General features: G+C 43.9%; 1 protein-coding gene across 2 annotated transcripts in view; it reads left to right on the plus strand.

The window, feature by feature from the left end:
- The first annotated feature begins 1,232 nt into the window (after window positions 1–1,232).
- The window catches only part of LOC102927647 (carboxylesterase 1D), a 30,992-nt gene continuing 13,335 nt past the window's right edge, over window positions 1,233–18,889 (plus strand). The window contains exons 1-8 of one of the 2 annotated variants that reach the window (XM_006984054.4): window positions 1,233–1,395; window positions 4,348–4,552; window positions 6,566–6,710; window positions 9,098–9,231; window positions 10,713–10,866; window positions 13,368–13,472; window positions 14,621–14,725; window positions 15,839–15,877. In XM_006984054.4, coding sequence (XP_006984116.1) covers window positions 1,344–1,395; window positions 4,348–4,552; window positions 6,566–6,710; window positions 9,098–9,231; window positions 10,713–10,866; window positions 13,368–13,472; window positions 14,621–14,725; window positions 15,839–15,877 — 939 coding nt within the window. In that variant the 5' untranslated portion in view covers window positions 1,233–1,343. Of the gene's footprint in view, window positions 1,396–4,344; window positions 4,553–6,565; window positions 6,711–9,097; window positions 9,232–10,712; window positions 10,867–13,367; window positions 13,473–14,620; window positions 14,726–15,838; window positions 15,878–18,889 lie in introns of both variants that reach the window. The other variant, XM_042277307.2, reaches the window with a different exon arrangement.

Here is an 18,889-nt window from a genome sequence, read left to right on the forward strand (position 1 = left end):
TATGGAATGTTTTCCAAACAGGTCATATTTTAGATAATAAAGTAAGTCTTAGCAAACAAAGAATTTATAAATATAAATATAAAAACTACAATAACTTCTTTCATTGTGTCAGATCATAAGAGAATGAAATAAAAAATCATGGAAAGTATGCATAATGGAGATTGAGCAATGTAATTTGCAATGAACAATGATTCATCGAAGAAATAGGGGGAAGAGGGAGAGGATTACAAAATCTCTTAAAAGAAATGAAAACGGAAGTACAACACACGGGACTCAGAGCAAAAGTAGTTATGTCATGACTGTCTAAATGTACAAAAGACATAAGTGTGCACAAATGGACTTAAAGTTACAGAACAGTCCCTCACAGAACTGTAGAGCATCTATTATTCCATCAGTTCATGAACTTTTTCCAAAATGAATCAGTTGAAATCTCCCAATTTTTAACTAATTAAAGATTCTTAGAACCAAATGAAAATGGAAAAACAAATAACCCAGTGATGCATCTCAAAGACTTAAAAATAAATGATTAAGTAAAACAAACCAAATACACAACAGGGGTGTGAATAGAGGTACCCGGACACGAAAGCATAAAGAGGTGACATCCTTGAAACAGGCGAGAGCCAGCAATTCTGGAGCTGCACCTACTGCCACCTGCTGTTGTAGGTTCCTATGAAAAGAGAGGCCATGCAGCTTGTGAGTATTTGAAGAATCTGTGTGTGCATGGACGCTTAGAGGCAAGGATTGTGATCGGTGGAGCTCATTCACTGTAAGAACATTGTGTTCAAAAGGCCTCTCTCTGAAGGGTAGATTTCCTTGACCCTGAAGGTGCCGTGTGGTGGGCCGGTCACTCGGCAGGAGTACTGCAAAGATAATTTTGGAATCATCTGAAGAAAGATGGAGGGTGAGATTCCTTCCAAACTTGAGACATGGATTCTAGGAAATGACAGTCCCGGGAGGCTGGCCCAAACTCCCCCAAACTTGCAGGCACTCGCTTGCTGCTTCCTGCTAGTGAGAGTTTAAGGTGTGCTGAGGTGAGAGCAAAGAGCGTTGTGAGGAGAAGTGCTTACATAAGAAGCAGTTGGATGAGTTCCTGGCCATTTGTAATCTGAGTATTGGGTACTGACTGTTCAGAATAAAGTGGGTAAACTCTTGGTGGGCGTGGCTTGGAGGTCCCAACTGACCCAGGGAGCTCTTTGGAAGAGGAGAGCTTTTTTGTCATCTAAGATTACATAACTGGGCTGGTTGAGCAAGATTTGAGGAGGCGGGTCCCTGGGTCCACAGCAGAAGCATTGCTAGGGCAGCGGCAGGTACCTCACAGACCCGCGGAGTCCTGTCCACCCACAATGTGGCCCTACCCTCTGGTCTGGCTTTCTCTTGCTGCTTGCACAGTTTGGGGTAAGTGTTTTCAGATTGCAAATGTCTGGGTGTACCTTTCCACTCTTTGTTCTGGGCACAAGTGCATGATGATGTTTGCAGGGCAAGGACAAGACAGTCCTGGTCTCTTGGTGATGTTTGGTTTCTTGATGCGGTGCAATGAAGTCCAAAGTCTCTCAGAGATACAGAGCAGGATAGACACTGGATACCCAGGTGCAGGCAGCTGATACAGGGAGGCTGATGAACCCTTAGTCTGTTCCCCTGTGATTCTTAGTCACTCTGCAAGCAGGTCCTAGAGAGAGTTGAGCAAAATGTTGAAAATATAAATAGAAGATACAAGGCTGACTCCCAAGCAATGACTCCAAGTCTACATCCTTAACTTTGCAGTTCCTAGGTGATGCAGTGCCTAGATGACCCCATCTCTAAAATAAAGATGACAGGAGCTCCTCATTCACTGAGGACAAAATGAGTGGCTGTTTCTATAGCACTTAGGATGGGCCTGGGTCTAGAGGATAAGTTAGGTTAAGAGATAGGCAGAAGGTTTGGCTGGAAACATAATGCATTAATAGAAATTTTGACATGGTTAAATCAGACCATTGAAATGATGATTTTTACTCAAGCCCCCAAGAGACAGGGACAGATCACAGGGATGGTATAGAAGAGGAAAGAGTGGGGTCAATTAGGAGGGACAGGGGCAAGAAGAGAGGAGGAGTGAGGTGCACGGGGATGGCTACCTGGAGCAGCTCAGGGGGTCTGGAAGATAGAAGGCTGTCTTTAGGTTTTGGGTATTTAGATCTTGGAGATCAGGACAGATGGGGAAGCCCAGGCAAGAAACTCAGATAAAGTAGGAAGCTGTACTAGTTAGGCCCTGGGGATCATAGTCCCCTCGGGATATGCAGAGCCTCATGCACCAAAGCAACAGATACAGAAAGCAAAATCCACCATTAGTACTGAGGTGAAATGAGGGGTCCTAGCATATATCTGTACCACTACATGGAGGAAAAACTGAGGCTACCTTGGAATGCAGTCCCAAACATCAAAGATGCCCACCCAGGTCTATCTCTGACTCTAGTGTCTAGCCCAGTGCTCAGCCATCCGAACCCTTAAAGCTCTGTCTAGATTTTTATCTTTTTCTGCGTGTGTAACAGTGCAAGACTTGAAACAAACTGTAAGGCAGAGTAAGAAGAGACAGAAATCCAGAGCAGAAAGTTCCTTCGTTGCTGGCTACCCTGCAATGCCATCCTATTTTCACCTTTACATAGTGGATACATGTTGCTTCGAAATCTTGCTTGTTCACCTGTTGAGTAGGCACCTGGCAGGCTTCTTTGAGGAGCTGTCTAAAAAGACTGAAGGTACTTGGGCACACAGTAAGTGTTCAGTAATGCATGTAACCTTATTACATAATTTTAAATACATAATTGCGTAATATTTGTGCCATTGTTGTTTATCCACTTGATACAAGGCATTTGACCATGGGTAATCTGTTTTTAACTACTTCAGGGTAGAAGGTCACTGCTGAGCTAACACAGTCCCTAGGCTATTTCTGCTCAGACTTTACCCTCCTTTCACTCTTTGAACTGCTTATATACTTGTCAGCCTCTCACCCCATTCTCCATGGTCTTCCAGAATATTCTAAAGTAGAGACTGTGTGTACATATCTACCAGAAAGTTCACCTTGGCATTTTTTTTGTATTAACTAGTTAACAGCAACATGAATATTCACAATGTACAATTAGCTGTTGGGAGCCTAAGGGATAATAATTGGATTTCCATGAGGAGTCTCCAGTTCTGTTGGCCATTTTTCACTAAATTTGGAATTTTCCTTTCTTTTCTGGCCACACGTTTTGAGGAAGATGACATACTGCTTGTATTCAAAGGAAAACAGCTGAAGAAAGAGAGAACAGGGCCTGCCCAATGAGGGTTCTGACAAACTGAGCTCCTGAGGTCAGACAAGAGGAGACATCAGGGTGACCATGACCCAGGGTCTGTAAGTCCATCAGCCATGTGAAGAAAGACCAGCTTGGTTTGTGCAGGTCCCACAATGAGTAGAAACAGGATGGCGAGGAAGCTGCAGAGACTGTTCTGCAAGAATGGACACAATGGGACAGACAGGTTTGATGTCCAGTCTCTCCCCTCCGGAAGAGCACGTTCAGAACCATAAAAAGAATATTCTAGAAACTTCTTGTCTGCTTTATCACAGCTATTTCTGCTATTTATTTCTCCACTAGGTAAAACCCCTTTTCCAGTCATTCAGGGTCTTCCCTGGCATGCACTCTCTCATCCAGGATCATCTTTCTCTCCCATGGACCCTCCTGCCCTTTCCAGCCAGTGCTGTGCTGTCTGTGAGCCACACCACTTTCTCCTTCCTGCTGCAGCAGCCCCACCCTTTCCACTTTCCTGTTTTCCCTCGTTCCCACGCTATAAGTCACAACTCTTCTGTGACCAATCAGGAGGCCTTACTCCCTTTCCCCATGCTACATCCCTTTCCTGGCGCCATCTTAGGATGCAACCTCATGCATCTCAACATTAAGTCAAGTGTGTCTGTTGCTCTCCTTACAAGGTGAGCCATCCTGAGGACAGGGTCCACCTCTTATCCATCAGTTTGCAGCTCAATGCCCGGATCCTAATGGAAGAACACTTCCAGTGAAAACCAAAGCTCATATTCATGCCCAGCACCTCTCTTTCTTCAGGGTCTAAGGCTGGATGCTTTTTTGTTTGTTTGTTTGTCTGTTTTCGGAGACAGGGTTTGTCTGGGTAGCCCCGGCTGTCCTGAAACACTCTCTGTAGACCAAGCTGGCCTTGAATTCACAGAGATCCACCTGCCTCTGCCTCCCAAGTGCTAGAATTAATGGCATGGTCCAGAAGGATTCAGATGATTTTATCAATGCTATCAGTCCTAAGGTGACAAACCCACCAGGAATGCAGGCCTGCCTTTTCCTTACTGATGTATCCTCATGTTCTCTTGTCCAGCAGGACACCCATCCTCACCACCCGTGGTGAACACCGTTCATGGCAAAGTCCTGGGGAAGTATGTCAGCTTAGAAGGATTCACACAGCCTGTGGCCGTCTTCCTGGGAGTCCCCTTTGCCAAGCCTCCTCTTGGATCCCTGAGGTTTGCTCCTCCACAGCCTGCAGAGCCCTGGAACTTTGTGAAGAATGCCATCTCCTACCCTCCTATGTAAGCTCCTGGGGTAGACTTCTTTCAGTAAAGAGGATGAAGTAAAATAAGATGCCTTATTCTCCTGTCTTGAACCTTGGTGTTGCTTGAGAGTGGATGGTGCAGCCATATGAGTGAAGAGAACAGTGAGGGTGACTGCAAGTTCTCACACCCAGGTCTTGTACAGTCACCTAGTCACAGCTGAACAGTAGTTGTGTCCCTCAGTCAATCTTGAAACCAAGTGAAAAAGCCTAAGGAGTCCAGATAGCTTCCTAAACATGTCAGTGCAGACAGTATTTGTGCCCTCAACAAGGTACTTTGGGGGGGTGGTTCTGATATTCCACTCCTGGCTGTCTCCTTATCATTGCATTCATTTTTTTTCTGAAAATATCATTTGCTATTTTTTCCATTCTGATTGCAAATACTGAAAACTGAAGTCAGGGAAAGCACAGACACAATGTAAATGAAGGTAAAAATCATGTACAATTCAGCTACACAGAATTACTGCTGGCATTGGAGGTTGTATTTCCAATCTTTTGTTTGAGTTTGTCTTGCTTTATATAGGGATCATGAGTACAGAACATTTGGACGACTCCTTGCACACTTACAACATCAACATTATTCTACACTATAAATGTAGCAGCCAATGTTTAGCAGTTATGTTAAACTAGATATGAAACTAGACTTTATGCATCCAATCCTTTGTTTGGGTTAAGTTCTTTCAATGTCTTTGACAATATAACAACATGGTGATGGATTTGCTGTAACCAAGTCATTTCACACAATCAGGAGAATTGGGGATAAGTTCAAGAAGTGACCTTTCTGAGTCAAAGAGTGAATTTGATCAAGTTTGTCTCTAGAAATATCTAAACTGCACACACTTCTCCTATGGAAACATGAAAACCTCCATTCAGTGGAACTTTATCCAGGTTTTTCCCTCCTTAAAAAATGTATATATTGGTTAAGCAACATGACATTGTAAGAATAAAAAAATGTAATGTTGGTCTTTATTTGAAAGTTCTAAACACTAATGAAGTTGAACTCTTCATCCCTCATTGAATATTCAGTTTCTGTGAATTGTGATCCTTTCTCCCATTGGATAGGAAAATTACTTAGACTTGAAAGTTGCCTTTCCTGTTCCATTTCTGACATGGGACAGCTGTGGAAACATGGCATCTGACCACCTCCAGTTTCTTTTTGATATACTGGAAGCCAGGCTCCATCCTGTGAAACAGGATCAAGGACACTTGGGGCTGATGTGAGTCTTAAATGACTTCCTGCTCAAGGAGATGTTTATCAGTGCCTGGAACTCCAAAGAACTCAAGTATTGCTACCAATTCCACTCTACACTGGACTTGTGGGACTCTTCATCAGGGCAGCGCACAGTGATTATTGTGGGATAGGAAGAGGAAAGAACCTTTAGCAGGCCAGATGGTGAGGCCCTTAGAGACATCACTCACCTCGAATGGCTGTGGCAGACTAAAGCCAGAGCAAGCAAGGAACTCAGCCAAGATTACCTAATATATCAGTGATGGAGGCAGGACCAGAAGGATGTCTTCCTGTTGTGTCCCCCAAAGATACACATCTGGCCTGTGACAGGCTGTCTGTCATTGTAGGTCTTTTTCCTGGTTGATGGAAGACTTCCAAGGATGAAGGAATATTAACCTACAGAAGGGCTGTCATCTCATAACCCACCGGGCAAACCTAGCAGGGTGCAGGGCCTTGTGCAGACAGTGCAGGGAACTCCACTGTCTAGGTCAGTCAGCATATGAGTGTCTCTCTTCACGGTCCACAGTACCTCAAAGGCTCGAGGAAAGGGAGAGATGCCAAGTCCTCCCTCTGTAGTCTTGGAAGAATCTAGCATCTTATAAGTCCCACCAGGAACCTAAAGACTCTCTTATCCCTGACAATGACTCCAGTCCCATGAGAATAACTTTAATTATGTGCTCAAAACTCAACATATAAAGTCTGGTCCTGGGTAATATTTCAAATTTCAATCTAGTAGAACCTCAGCTATTCTCTCTCCCCTCCCAGGTGCCCCCAGGATGCAGTTGGAGGTCAGGTGCTCTCAGAGCTTTTCACCAACAGAAAGGAGAACATCCCTCTCCAGTTTTCTGAAGACTGTCTCTACCTGAATATTTACACCCCTGCTGACTTGACAAAGAACAGCCGACTGCCTGTGAGTATGGGGACCGCTGGACCAGATACCTGAGTTCCAGCTCCAGCTCTTCTGGGCAACCAGAAAGGAATGAAGGCAGCTGGTAGCAGTGACTCACCAATCAGGGCTGATTCCCAGAACCAAAACTTTTTTTCACAATGTAACCTCAGATTTTTCCAGTGACATGAAATTTCAGTGGTGATCATGATATATTTGGAATGTACATCTTAAATTTCTAAGTTTTTTCCCACACAAATAAAAGGAAAAGAATGGTTAGTTTTCATTACTAGGTTAGACTCTGATCCCCAGAAAGACTAAGAGATGGTTCTTTAAAAGTTGGAACTGAAAAGGACGCTCAGAGGAAGGTTAGCAACCTAAATCTCTCTGTGCAGTTAGAGAAACTGAGGCTGTGGTAGAGAAGGGAGGGTACATGGATGGTGCTCACAGGACTCAGGCCTTCCAGTCATCATATCTGTGCTTTTAGACAGTGTCCAGGAGGGACGTTGTGTGTCACCTTCATTCTCAGGTCATGCGTGACAAATGTGAAAGCTTTCTTTGCCTGGTGAAGGCGTTCACTGTCCTGTGAGGGACTTAGGCGTGAGACTGCTGAGACAATCTCCTCAGCACTTTCCTTGCCTTTAGGCAGCATGCTGGATGTTGCAATAGCTCATTTCCCTATCTAGCTGCCTTTGATGATCAAGTGAGTCATTTCACATGGAAACACAGTGCCAGACATGGGACAGGCTCCCAGGTACAGATCACAGGGTTGGGAGGGGGTCTTTTGAAGAAGAAGGTGGTCCCTAACTTGTAAAAGGCAAACACCCAACAAATTTCCCAGAAGCCCTTTCGTGTGAAGCCCTGGCATGGGGGAGACTTACAGATTTGTGTGCTAAAATTAAGTAGTACTGATGCTTAGTGGTCACAAGGAGATGAGGATAAACCTTAGCCACGCACATCACCATCTTCTACAGTGCACTCAGTAAACCCGGATGCATGATCGTTGGACTTGGGGTTAGAGAAAGGAGACACTTAAGCCCTGCTTCAAAGGACCTTGCCATTGGGTCTGCAGTTAGATCACACTCTCTTGAGTAGATCCTTGTCCGCCATTCCTGGGTTCAACCTTCACTGTTAGATGGCTTTGATTCAGTCTCTCCTAAAGGTTGCAGGGATCCCCAAGCGAGGAGACAAGCTTGAGGGCACCATAACAGGAGACATCCTAGGAGACCCTCGAGCTGTGAGCATGGGTTTTAGCACCATAGGGTCTGTGTTTTAATCCTGGGTCTGCTTTTAGGAAGATGAGAACCGTTTCTTAGCCTTTCAGGCTGTTTCTTCACATGGGAATTGTCATACGAAAGCTCAATGGCTGGCAAGGTGCGCCATGGCTCTGCCTGAGTGCACACAGCCGTGCTGACACGCTGTGAGACCTACAGGACCGTCTGGGTCCAGGTCTAACAGTAGACTCGATACACTGCAGCCATGAGCAGGGTTGAACAGCTTGGCACCTGGGGGCTGGAGCCAGATGAAAGATTTGCCTCTGTCTCTTGTTTTCTGCATATCTCAGCAAAGAGCTACATTTCTTATCTGTCGCCTAAGAGATTACTTACCATGTGGGTAGGTTATTTCTATTGTTTAGAACAATTCTGGATCTGTGTACTAATTTTGATCTTCACTAGTAAGATTATCTGGATAGTATTTTCACACTCTCATTTCTCCCCTTATTGATGTACTCTTTAAATTTAAAAAAAAAAAACATGAATTATACTTCCTCTCAAGCTCAAGTCTATTGGAGTATCTGGAACATAGTTGGTTCAGCAATGATGCTAACAAAAGACCAAAGACTTTCTGGAGAAAGCAAGTATGAGATGGGATCGGAAAGGTAGGGGGATTTGGGTGTGCATAAGAGGCACATTTGGAAGGTGTGCCATCAGGATAGTATGTATCTCACCAGAAAAATCACTTACCTGTGGGAAAGTCTAGTTCACCACTGAGGAGTTACCTGAGAGGAGATGAAGCAGAGATGAGCACAAGAGCTGACCCTTTCATGTTCACCCAGACCTAGGGTAATAAGACTGGGTGTGAGAAAGGTCAAAATCTTTGACCTTTGAGCTGTTCCCATGACGGTGTTCTCAGTTTGAGAATCTTGGGAGCAAATAAGAAATGAGAAATACAGGGAGTACCGAGTTACATTGCATCCTGGGCAGGAGCTGGGAGAGTTTGAAAGAGATCGATACATGTTATGGCTTTGATGGGCATTGGTGTTGTTTGAGTGGTGACCATAGTGACCAGAGCTTAGAGGCTGATGACCAAACCAATCTTTACTGTGTTCCCAAGTCTGCTTTCTGTGCCCCGACTCACCTGCAGCACCAAAAGTTGCCTCACTGCACAAGGTTGGTTATGCTCTTGTCCAGGTCATGGTGTGGATCCATGGAGGTGGACTGGTAGTGGGCGGTGCATCCACCTATGATGGACTGGCCCTCTCTGCCCATGAAAATGTGGTGGTGGTGACCATTCAGTATCGCCTTGGCATTTGGGGATTCTTCAGGTAAGAAACTATACTTTCTTCTCTCCACATTAGCTATTATATTGGTCTGTTTTCTGTTAATAAGATAAAAATAACTGAAGCTAGTTAATTACAAAGCAGTTTTATTTAACAGAAGGTTTGAGAGGCTGAAAGTGGAAGATTGGCTAGTTTCATCAACTAGGCTACTGTTGAGGGCCCTTGGAAGGAAAAAAGCACTGTAGAAGAACAGAATGTACATGAAAAGACCACATGACAAGGTGGAAAGCTAGGGGTAGGGGAGGTCTTGCTATTTAAAAAAAGTTTAAAGATGTATTTATTTTTATCTTATGCATATGGGTGTTTTGCCTACATATATGTCTGTGAACCAAGTAACTGATGCCTGTAGAGGCCAGAAGAGGACTTCAGATCCCCTGGAACTGGAGTTATGGTTGATTGTGAGATGCCACTGGGTGCTGGGAATCAAACCTGGATGCTTCAGAAGAGTAGGAAATGCTGTTATACACTGAACCATTTCTCAAGCCCAGATGTTGCTATTTTTACAACAAAGTTACTTCTGGTGAACTTGGTCCCATGAGTTCTGTACAGACCCCTCTTAGAGCTGTGGACTCAGGGACATAGTCACTTTTGACCTCACCTATCTATCACGTGTTCTTTCACAGACAAATACCATACTATAAAAGAGACCAGGATCCTAGCAATGAACTACTGGGGAACAGCCTTACCCATGCCAGAGCAGCCACTACGACCCTCTGCTACCACTCTGCTCAAAGCTCGGAGGCTGTAGCAGGGATAATCATTAGAACAGTTTATCATTACAAACCTGCCATTTTAATACAACGGCTATTTCACTCTGAGTGTTCTATGAGAAAGGAAGTACTGTGATGTCTCTGAGCAATGTCTCCATGTTACTTATAATGACACAGAAGCACTTTCCTAGGCTCACAGCAGCTATGTTTACACTATTGTTTGCATACCCTGGAATCTTTGCTCCTGCTGCTTCTTCTAAGTGAAATTTCATTCTTTAGATATTCACAAGACCTGTGTCCTCATTTTATTTGGGTCTCCACCAAACCCAGTGTCTCAAAGAGGCCTTTCCCAGTGAAAAGACCTAAAGCATCACCCGCACAGGCCCACATCTACCATGGTGTTTGCCTGATTTTCATTTTCCATTGTCTGGAATCATTCTCTTTTCAATCACCGGTTCATGGTCTGCAGTGTGAGCTGAATATAGTCAGAGATTTGGGGCTTCTTTCCAGCTGTGCTTTAGCTCAGAGTGGTGCTGGATGTGTACTGGCCCCTTGGCACACAGCTGCTGGAAAATGAGAATAGAGCCCTGCATAGACCAATGCTATAAAAATGAGATTCCAATAGACTTCTTCAGGGATGCAGTGTACAGTCAGATTCTGGGAGGTTGTTGAGGGCCCCCAGCCCATTTGAGGTATTGTGATCCTTGCAAGCTTTACCATGACATCTCTGCCTCAACTCTAATCGTTCTCTTCCAGCACAGGGGATGAACACAGCCCGGGGAACTGGGGTCATTTGGACCAGGTGGCTGCACTACGCTGGGTGCAGGACAACATTGCCAACTTTGGGGGCAACCCAGGTTCTGTGACCATCTTTGGAGAGTCAGCAGGAGGTTTCAGTGTCTCTGCTCTTGTAAGTGTTCCTGGGTTGATGTGTCTGCATCTCCTAAAAACCATCCACTATCCAATCCAGCCATGAGCATCTTTGCTTACAAGACTGTACTCACAACACATCATCAGATACAGAGACCTAAGGACCAAAGACCCTTTTGCCTTGAGAAACTCAAGCTTATTTTCATATATGGAGATTCAAGAATTTCCAGTTCCTTCTCATACATACACACACACACACACACACACACACACACACACACACACACACACACACACACACACTTTTTCCTGCAATGTAGCAGTGGGTAAAAAGTACAAACAGAAGTGTAAATTCCAGCATGAGTTAAATCAGGTGTCCTGGTTTGGCTTCAAACCAGATCTACTCAAAGAGAAGAGTTAAGGTCCAAAGACAGAATGGAGCTCCCCTTGAGGTCTGACAGCTTTGCATACCCCAGAGGGAGGGCAGCCAACTGTAAAGAACCAGGATGTCCTGGGGAAGTAGGTGTGGGAGTGGAGGAATAGGTAGAATGGGGAGGGATGGAGCAGAGACATGGGTCACAGATGCAGATGGGGGATGTGCAGTGTCTTGGTGTGTGAGACTGAGCCAGAGTGATGTTTAGAGAATACACAGAAGAACATGTGAACTATAAGAAACTGCCTTGGAGCTGAGTAGAAAATTAATATGAATGCATTTTTCAAACATATATTGGTTTCATACTCAGAGAGGGAAATGCTTAAGTAAAGAAAAAAGAAAATACAGATTAACTCAAAGAAGAAAGTTGCCCATCTCCCTGCCACCTAGGGATTATTACTGTAGTATTTTTATTCTTATTTCTCTAATCTTATTTTATTTAACTGTCTATATCATTCCATCCATGCATAATCTCTTTTTTTTCTCTTTCTCTTGAGTACATATCTGTTACACTTGTTCTTCTTTTACCCAAAGCAAATTTTAATATATAGTAATACAGCATAAATATTTTTCCTGTATATAAAACAGTATTATGTTTTAGTATTATCTTTTAGTATTGCATAGTATTTCATGGTAAGAACAAATTCTTATTACTAAATTTCATAACATTAGAATCTTGAGTTGTTTCCAAGTTTTGCTATCTATAACAAAGAATAAGCACTTTGACATTTTTATATCTTTTATGATCTTTCTTGTATAATATTAGAGGAACCAGCCTCAATATTATCCATCCCAGGGGCTCAGGAGAGAGAACTACTAACGGCGAGGATTATTTTCAGGAAATAGAATCTCAGCACATGAGTTCTATAGTCCACTTGCTTTAGTTCCTCTGGCATAACATCCTTTATACACAGCTTCAGTTCTGTTCTCATGTCTAGCTTCTTTCTTGACTAATTTCTCTATATTTATCTACTGTCCCCTCTAGGTTCTATCTTAATTCCTTCATCTAGTTCTGTCCCTTCTAGGTTCTCATCTATCTAGTTCTTTCCCCTATCAGCTCCTCTCCCGTCTCCTTCTGGCTCATCTGGTTCCTCCTCATCTTGTTCTTCCCCATCTGGCTCTTCCTCACCTTCCATCTCGTTCCTCTAGTCCTCTCTTTTAGCCCTTCAATCTAGTTCTTCCCCATCTCAGTTTGTTCCTCTCAAATTCTTACCCATCTAGTTCTTCCATTCTCTTTTCTCTTCTCTCCCTTGTGCCCTGGAAGTCCCGGTATATAAAAGGGAGGGTCCAAGCTAAATTGTGTAAAGCTATTACTTAACATCCACCTCTCCTAGGCGGCATCTCCTTGTGGAATTTATTATAAGTCAGGAGACTTGCATGTGGGCTGTTATCATTGTTAGTCCACCTGGGACTAACAATGGGCGCCCACCTGGGTGGTGTTTCCTGTAGTCCTTGAAAGTGGCTAAGGGAGATAATCTGATTCCAGAGAAAGCCTTTCCTGAGGCTGTTCTCCAAATACCTGGAATGTGTATGTCTAGAGAGTGATCAGTCTACACTGTTAGTCCTTCTTAGGGGAAAGTCAATTGGAAAAACTATGAAGGCACACATGATTTTCATAACAGAATACAGCTGATATATAACAAGCCACATAACACCAAAAACTCCTTGGGATTTGGCTTCCTCTGGAGGAATTCCCTGATTCCTCCAGGTAGTGACTTTGCCATAACCAGCTGAGTTCTTATGATATATTCCTGCGGCCCACAGCAGATCTTTATTCTTAGGATATATTTTGACAAATAGAAATGATAGGACAGAATTTGTGGACAGTTTCCAGTTGTCCTCATGAGCATCTGCCACACAGTTCTCCTTCTGTCCCTTACTCTGGCCTTTGTTTCCATCCCATTGATGTTCTCTTGGGAGGGAATGTCAAACCAAAGAGATGTCTGGGAAGCAGATCAGGAGACATGATGGTCTGTCATGTCCACAGCACCATAGTCCTCCAACGAATTTCCAGGGCAGAGGAGCAGCTAGAGGAAACCTTAAAGAGCAAGTGAGCCACTGACCCCTCTTGTAAGCATTTACCCTCCTCCTATCCCCTCCCCTACCAGGTGTTGTCTCCTCTGGCCAAGAACCTCTTCCACAGGGCCATTTCCGAGAGTGGTGTGTCCCTCACTGGTGCTCTGATTGCAAAAGATGTCAAGCCCATCGCTGAGGTAAGTACCACTCTGGACAGCATCTGTGTCCTTTGCTCTCCTGGGGTCCTCAGGGGTTGTTCTTTCTATGGAGCTCAGCTTAGATGCTCAGTGGATGCCTGAAGTGAGAACGGCTGAGTAGCGAGGACTGCTATGGCTCCATCTACACCACACTATGCAGGTTCCAAAGTCCCTGTGTGTAAGTAATATTGGGTAGATGTCCTGCAATTCTGCACATGTTTTAGTATAGAAAGTCACATTATATACATCAATCAGCTCTCCTTAAAAATAGGTATAATCATCACCCTCACCTATGTGCGGAGAAACTGAGGCAAAAAGAGATTCTATGGCTTACCTACAGTCAACTACTTGGGAAGTGAAGGAAGGATACTGCTTGTGTATCCAACTCATTTCACTATTCCAGTTAGTAGCAGAGACAACACTCTGTAGGATCAGCATCCAAACTTACTGGGCTAGAGTACTGTCTTTGTAGGGTTTCTGTTGCTGTGAAAAGAAACCATGACCACTGCAACTCTTATAAACATTTGATTGGGCCTGGCTTACAGTTCAGAGGTTTAGTTCATTATCGTCATGGTAGAAAGTATGGGTGGCATGCAGACAGACACAGTATTGGAGAGGTAACCAAGAATTCTACATCTTGATCCACAAACAGCAGGAAGAGACTGCCACACTGGGTGTGGCTTGAGCATCTGAGACCTCAAAGCCAACCCCCAGTTACACACTTCCTCCAATAAGCCCACACATACTCCAACAAGGCCACACCTCCTAATAGTGCTATTCCTTATCAGCCTCTGGGGCCATTTTCATTTAAACCACCACAAGTACATTTTTCAAACTTACATTGTCTTTAGAATTTGGTTGTGGGACCCGAGCATAGTGACATATACCTATAATATCAGTACTTTGAGAAGCAGAGGCAAAAGGATTACTGTCAATTTTAGACAAGCTTAGTCTATACAGCAAGTTCAAGACCAGCCAGAACATCATGATTTGATAAATATTAGATAGATAGATAGATAGATAGATAGATAGATAGATAGATAGATAGATAGATAGATAAATGGATACAAGATAGAATTCATCATTTATATTAGTGGAGGGTATAGTCATTGCTCTTGACCTCTGCTGCTGCCTGTGATCTCTGGCAGCTGGTTGCTACTCTTTCTGGATGTAAAACTACCACATCAGCTGTTATGGTTCATTGCCTGCGCCAGAAGACAGAGGAAGAACTCATGGAGACCTCACAAAAATTGGTAAGTGTATCCATTCTATACTCTAGTGGCCATCACTCCGTATGCTTGACTCTAGTCTTCATCTGCTCAGCTGTCATCTTGTCCTCGACAGACTGCATGGGACAATGCATAGTTAGAAGAGACACATATCCACAGCCCAAGTCAAGCAAAGTCACAGGTTATTAAACTATCCCCTGTGCTTGTCTGCCTCAGTATTATAACCACATCAATCTTAGTGAACACAGCAAAGGAAAGGGTGGGCTAGAAGGAGTGTCATCAAGCTTGTGGGCATCAGGATCTTCTGATGCAAAATAAAAGCACTCATTTCAAGGATTCTAGATCAGTAAAAAAAAAAGAGAGAGAGAGAGAGTAGTTGCAACAGAATCTTTAGGTAACGGAGATGTTCTGGATGGGGAATTCAAGACATGGATGGATCCAGATGTTATGAATGTATCATTGAGAAACTGCCTGTCTCTATCTCTGCTCTCCATTCTTTATTGTCTTCTATCCAAATAATTACATCTCTTAGGGAAGTAAAAGATAATAGCGCTCTAACCTTATATTCTATTTACTTAGTCATCTCTTCTCCAAATGTCCCCAATGAATTTGCAGGACTCTTTTGGGTAGATACCATCATATTTCCATTCTTGAACCACTGTCTACATTCAGGGACATGGCCACCTTAAGTTACACACCAATATCCACACTCTTGGATTGAGAAATGAGGGACAGGGAAACATCCTGTCTGTCTGGTCCAACCCACATCTAACCCAGCTCCCCATGAGGTTACCCAGTCCCTGCCATGACAGTCACATCATTCCACTCTTTCCTTGAGGAAACTTGAAGCATTGTTACTAGAAGGAACAAGTAGGGGGACAGAATGAAGAGGAACATAGACACTGGCCGCAGACACCCTCCCTAGGGCTCCACCAATCCTGACTCTGGGTCCTAAGGCCTTTCCCCTTGCTTCTGCTATGTTTCCCTCTCCCTGTTCTGCTCTATGCTTATTCCCAGATAACACAGACAGGGAAGAGCTCAGGGAGGGGGTACCCTGGTATCTTGGAGGCACAGTTCAAATGATCAACTTTTGTACAAGGAAGGCTTTTAACACATCTTCTGCCTTTATCTTTATAGAATCTTTTTAAACTGGACTTACTTGGAAACCCAAAAGAGGTAAGGACCCTTTTTCTCCTCAATTACAAATGTTGGGTCTTAACAGTGTTTAGCTCCAATTAGTTATGAATACAAAATCTCCATTATGATATTATCATCATTCCTTGTGTGCCCTGAGAGGGGAAGTCACCTGTTGTAGTAACACAGACAGGAAGACCAGAGGTGTGGCTGTCCTGACTCCCAGTGCAGTGCTCCCGACAACCCCAGCCTCCTCCTAGTACTCAGGAAACTCTAGCTCCAGCTCCTCCCTCCCACCTCGCAGCAGTGGTTGGCATTTGGTGATATTAGCTTTGCAATCTCTACAGCTCTGTCCTTGGCTTTCTCCCTGGGAATCCCAGCAATTCCCTGAAAACCCTGTGAGGATGAAATGAGACTCAGCCACCCATCCAAGTTTTAGCATTTGGCAAGAGATGATTTACCAGCTGGGCACAGCAGTGGCACAGATGACACACTCTGCCTTTTTTTTTTTTTTTTTTTTTTTTTTTTTTTTTTTTTTGATGTTTTCCATTCCGAGATCAGGGAGAGTACAACAGGTCAAATAAAATATGGGGTGTGTTTGATTGTAGTCAGAAAACAGAGGATAAATTGGGAGATGGGGACAGAGTTGGCTAGTAGTTTGATGTACCCAGCCAATAGGAGGTGGCTTGATTAGGAAGAAAGCCAGATGTCCGGAAATTTGGAGACAGTATTGCAGGCAGAGGGAAGAGCAGCTGCAGAAGCCTGCTGCACAAAGCCGGAGTGCTCAGAGAGGAGACAGTGAGGGAAACACGAGCTTCAGGCTGAGGAAGTGAGGAAAGCCTCGTAGCACTTGAAAGATTTAGATTTTCACTCAGCAAGAGATGGATGTTCGGTGGGCTTTAAAAAGTAATCTTAGATGTTTATAGCATTGTCTGAGTTAGAATTTCTATTGCCATAAGAGACACCATGACTATGGCAACTCTTATAAAGGAAAGCATTTCATTGGGGCTGCCTTACAGTCCAGAGATTTCATCCACTATTGTCATGACAAGAAGTATGGTGGTATGCAGGAAGACATGGTGCTGGAGAAGGATCTGAGAGTTCTACATCTTGATCTGCAGGCAGCAGGAAGAGACAGTGAGCCACTAGGCCTGGCTTGAGCTTCTGACCTCAAATCCTTCCCCCTAGTAACACTTCCTCCAACAAAGACACACCTACTCCATCAAGGCCACACCTCCCAATAGTGCCACTCCTTATGAGCCTATGGTGGGGCATTTTTATTCAAACCATCACAGTTACCTTGTTTTATTCATTTTGATATGAGACATAGCCCTACTATAAAGCCTAAGCTGTTCTTAAACTTGTGGTCTTCCTCTTTCAGCTTCTCAACTTTTGGGATTGCAAGCATATGGCATCATATCTCACTTTGCAGTACCATTTGAGCAGCAGTGTAGAAATCCACTGTACCAGCCAAGGGCAGAACAGGTTCAGGAAGACTCTACACTGCAGTGTAGTGGTTAGATGTGATTGGAGTCGAGATATTTTTGAAGGAATTTCTGAGAGGACTTGCTAACCATCAATGAGATAACGAGAAAGATGAAGGACTCCACTGGCCTCTAACTCAAGCAGGCAATGCACTTGGCCTCACAGAGTTTTGGGTATTCACGGGTGGTTTAGCAATCACTATGTGCCTTGTGGTTGCTGAGATCAGTCCTCTATGCATTTGCTGTTCCACATGGTCTCTTGCTGTCTGGCTTTTGCAGTTTTACTATTTTCTTCCTTCACGTTCTCTATTCACTCTGATTCCTCATGAAGTTACCAGACTTGCCTGTATGAACAGAAATTAGAATATATCATTTTCCTTCTGATAAAATCTTGACTTTGCTTGGAGACCTGAAAGAGGTAAGGACCTCTGCTTTTCTGGATTACTGATGTTGAATAAAGACAAACACCTTTCCTTTATGGAATTAGTACTTAAACACATCTCTGAATGCCAGAGATGGCCCATCTATTAGAAAAAGTTCTCTGCCCTCTGACTCTCTCTCTCCTGGCCCAGAGCAGGCCTCCAAGGCCAGGCTTCTGTGACCAGCATGGCTTAGCTGGGCACGCTGACTCTGCTCTCTTGGCATGGGCCCTTTCCCAGTGTGGAAGTGCCTGCCTTTTTCCTTATTTGCATAGAATGTTCTTGTTCAGATCCTGCTTCAGATGGCAAAACAGCAGGCTCTTTGTGGTCCCCTTCAGGTGAGCAGTTCTCCAAGGAGCCCTGGACCACCTGACCCTTTCTAAGGCAGCAGTAATTATGCCCAGGACACATTCTATATTGTCAGCCTACTTGATTATGGCTTGATAGTTGTGATTTTTTTCTTCAAATAGTGAATGACGCCTAAGTTTAGACACCTTGAGAAAAGAGCTCATTGCCTCTAAAAACTAACTTTGTATCCCAAAGCACTCAGGTTTAGATAGAGATAAATACATGCAATATACCTTCGTTAGTCATAGATTCTCTATTTGTGAAGTCACTTGCTAAAATGTACTTGCAATCCCGATTCAACACTAATGACACAATTGGGGTCTTTTGCACCATATGCACTGGGCAGCAAGAAGCATGTCACATCATGCCCAGGTCTGAAGTCAAATGGAGGAAATGCTAGATTTTCTTGATTCCTCTCCCATATTCAGAAGTAACCTCGTCATGATCTGTGCAATGCTGCATCTTGACAATCATTTACTCTCTCAGTTAATTTCTCTGTTTAAGTTGCTCTCCAGCATAGTGATGAAGTGTTCAGTGTCCCCAAGCACAGATGGATGTGCGACACATTACAGAGAAAACACACGTTAGGAAGGAACTTCCTTCAGCTTCTGGTGTGATCCTTTTGGTCTTAAATTCAGTATTGATGCGGCAGCATCACAGTGCATCTAAAAGAGAAAACAGAGACTTGCATCACTGTCAGGAGGTGGTGGGAGTCAGGGGGATGTCATTCTGGAGAGTGGTCATGTGTGTGACTCAGACTGGAAAGGAAAAGAAAGACATAGTAGAAGGCAGAATTGTGAGAC

Source organism: Peromyscus maniculatus, chromosome 5 (assembly GCF_049852395.1).
Source record: "Peromyscus maniculatus bairdii isolate BWxNUB_F1_BW_parent chromosome 5, HU_Pman_BW_mat_3.1, whole genome shotgun sequence".
Lineage (NCBI taxonomy): Eukaryota > Metazoa > Chordata > Mammalia > Rodentia > Cricetidae > Peromyscus > Peromyscus maniculatus.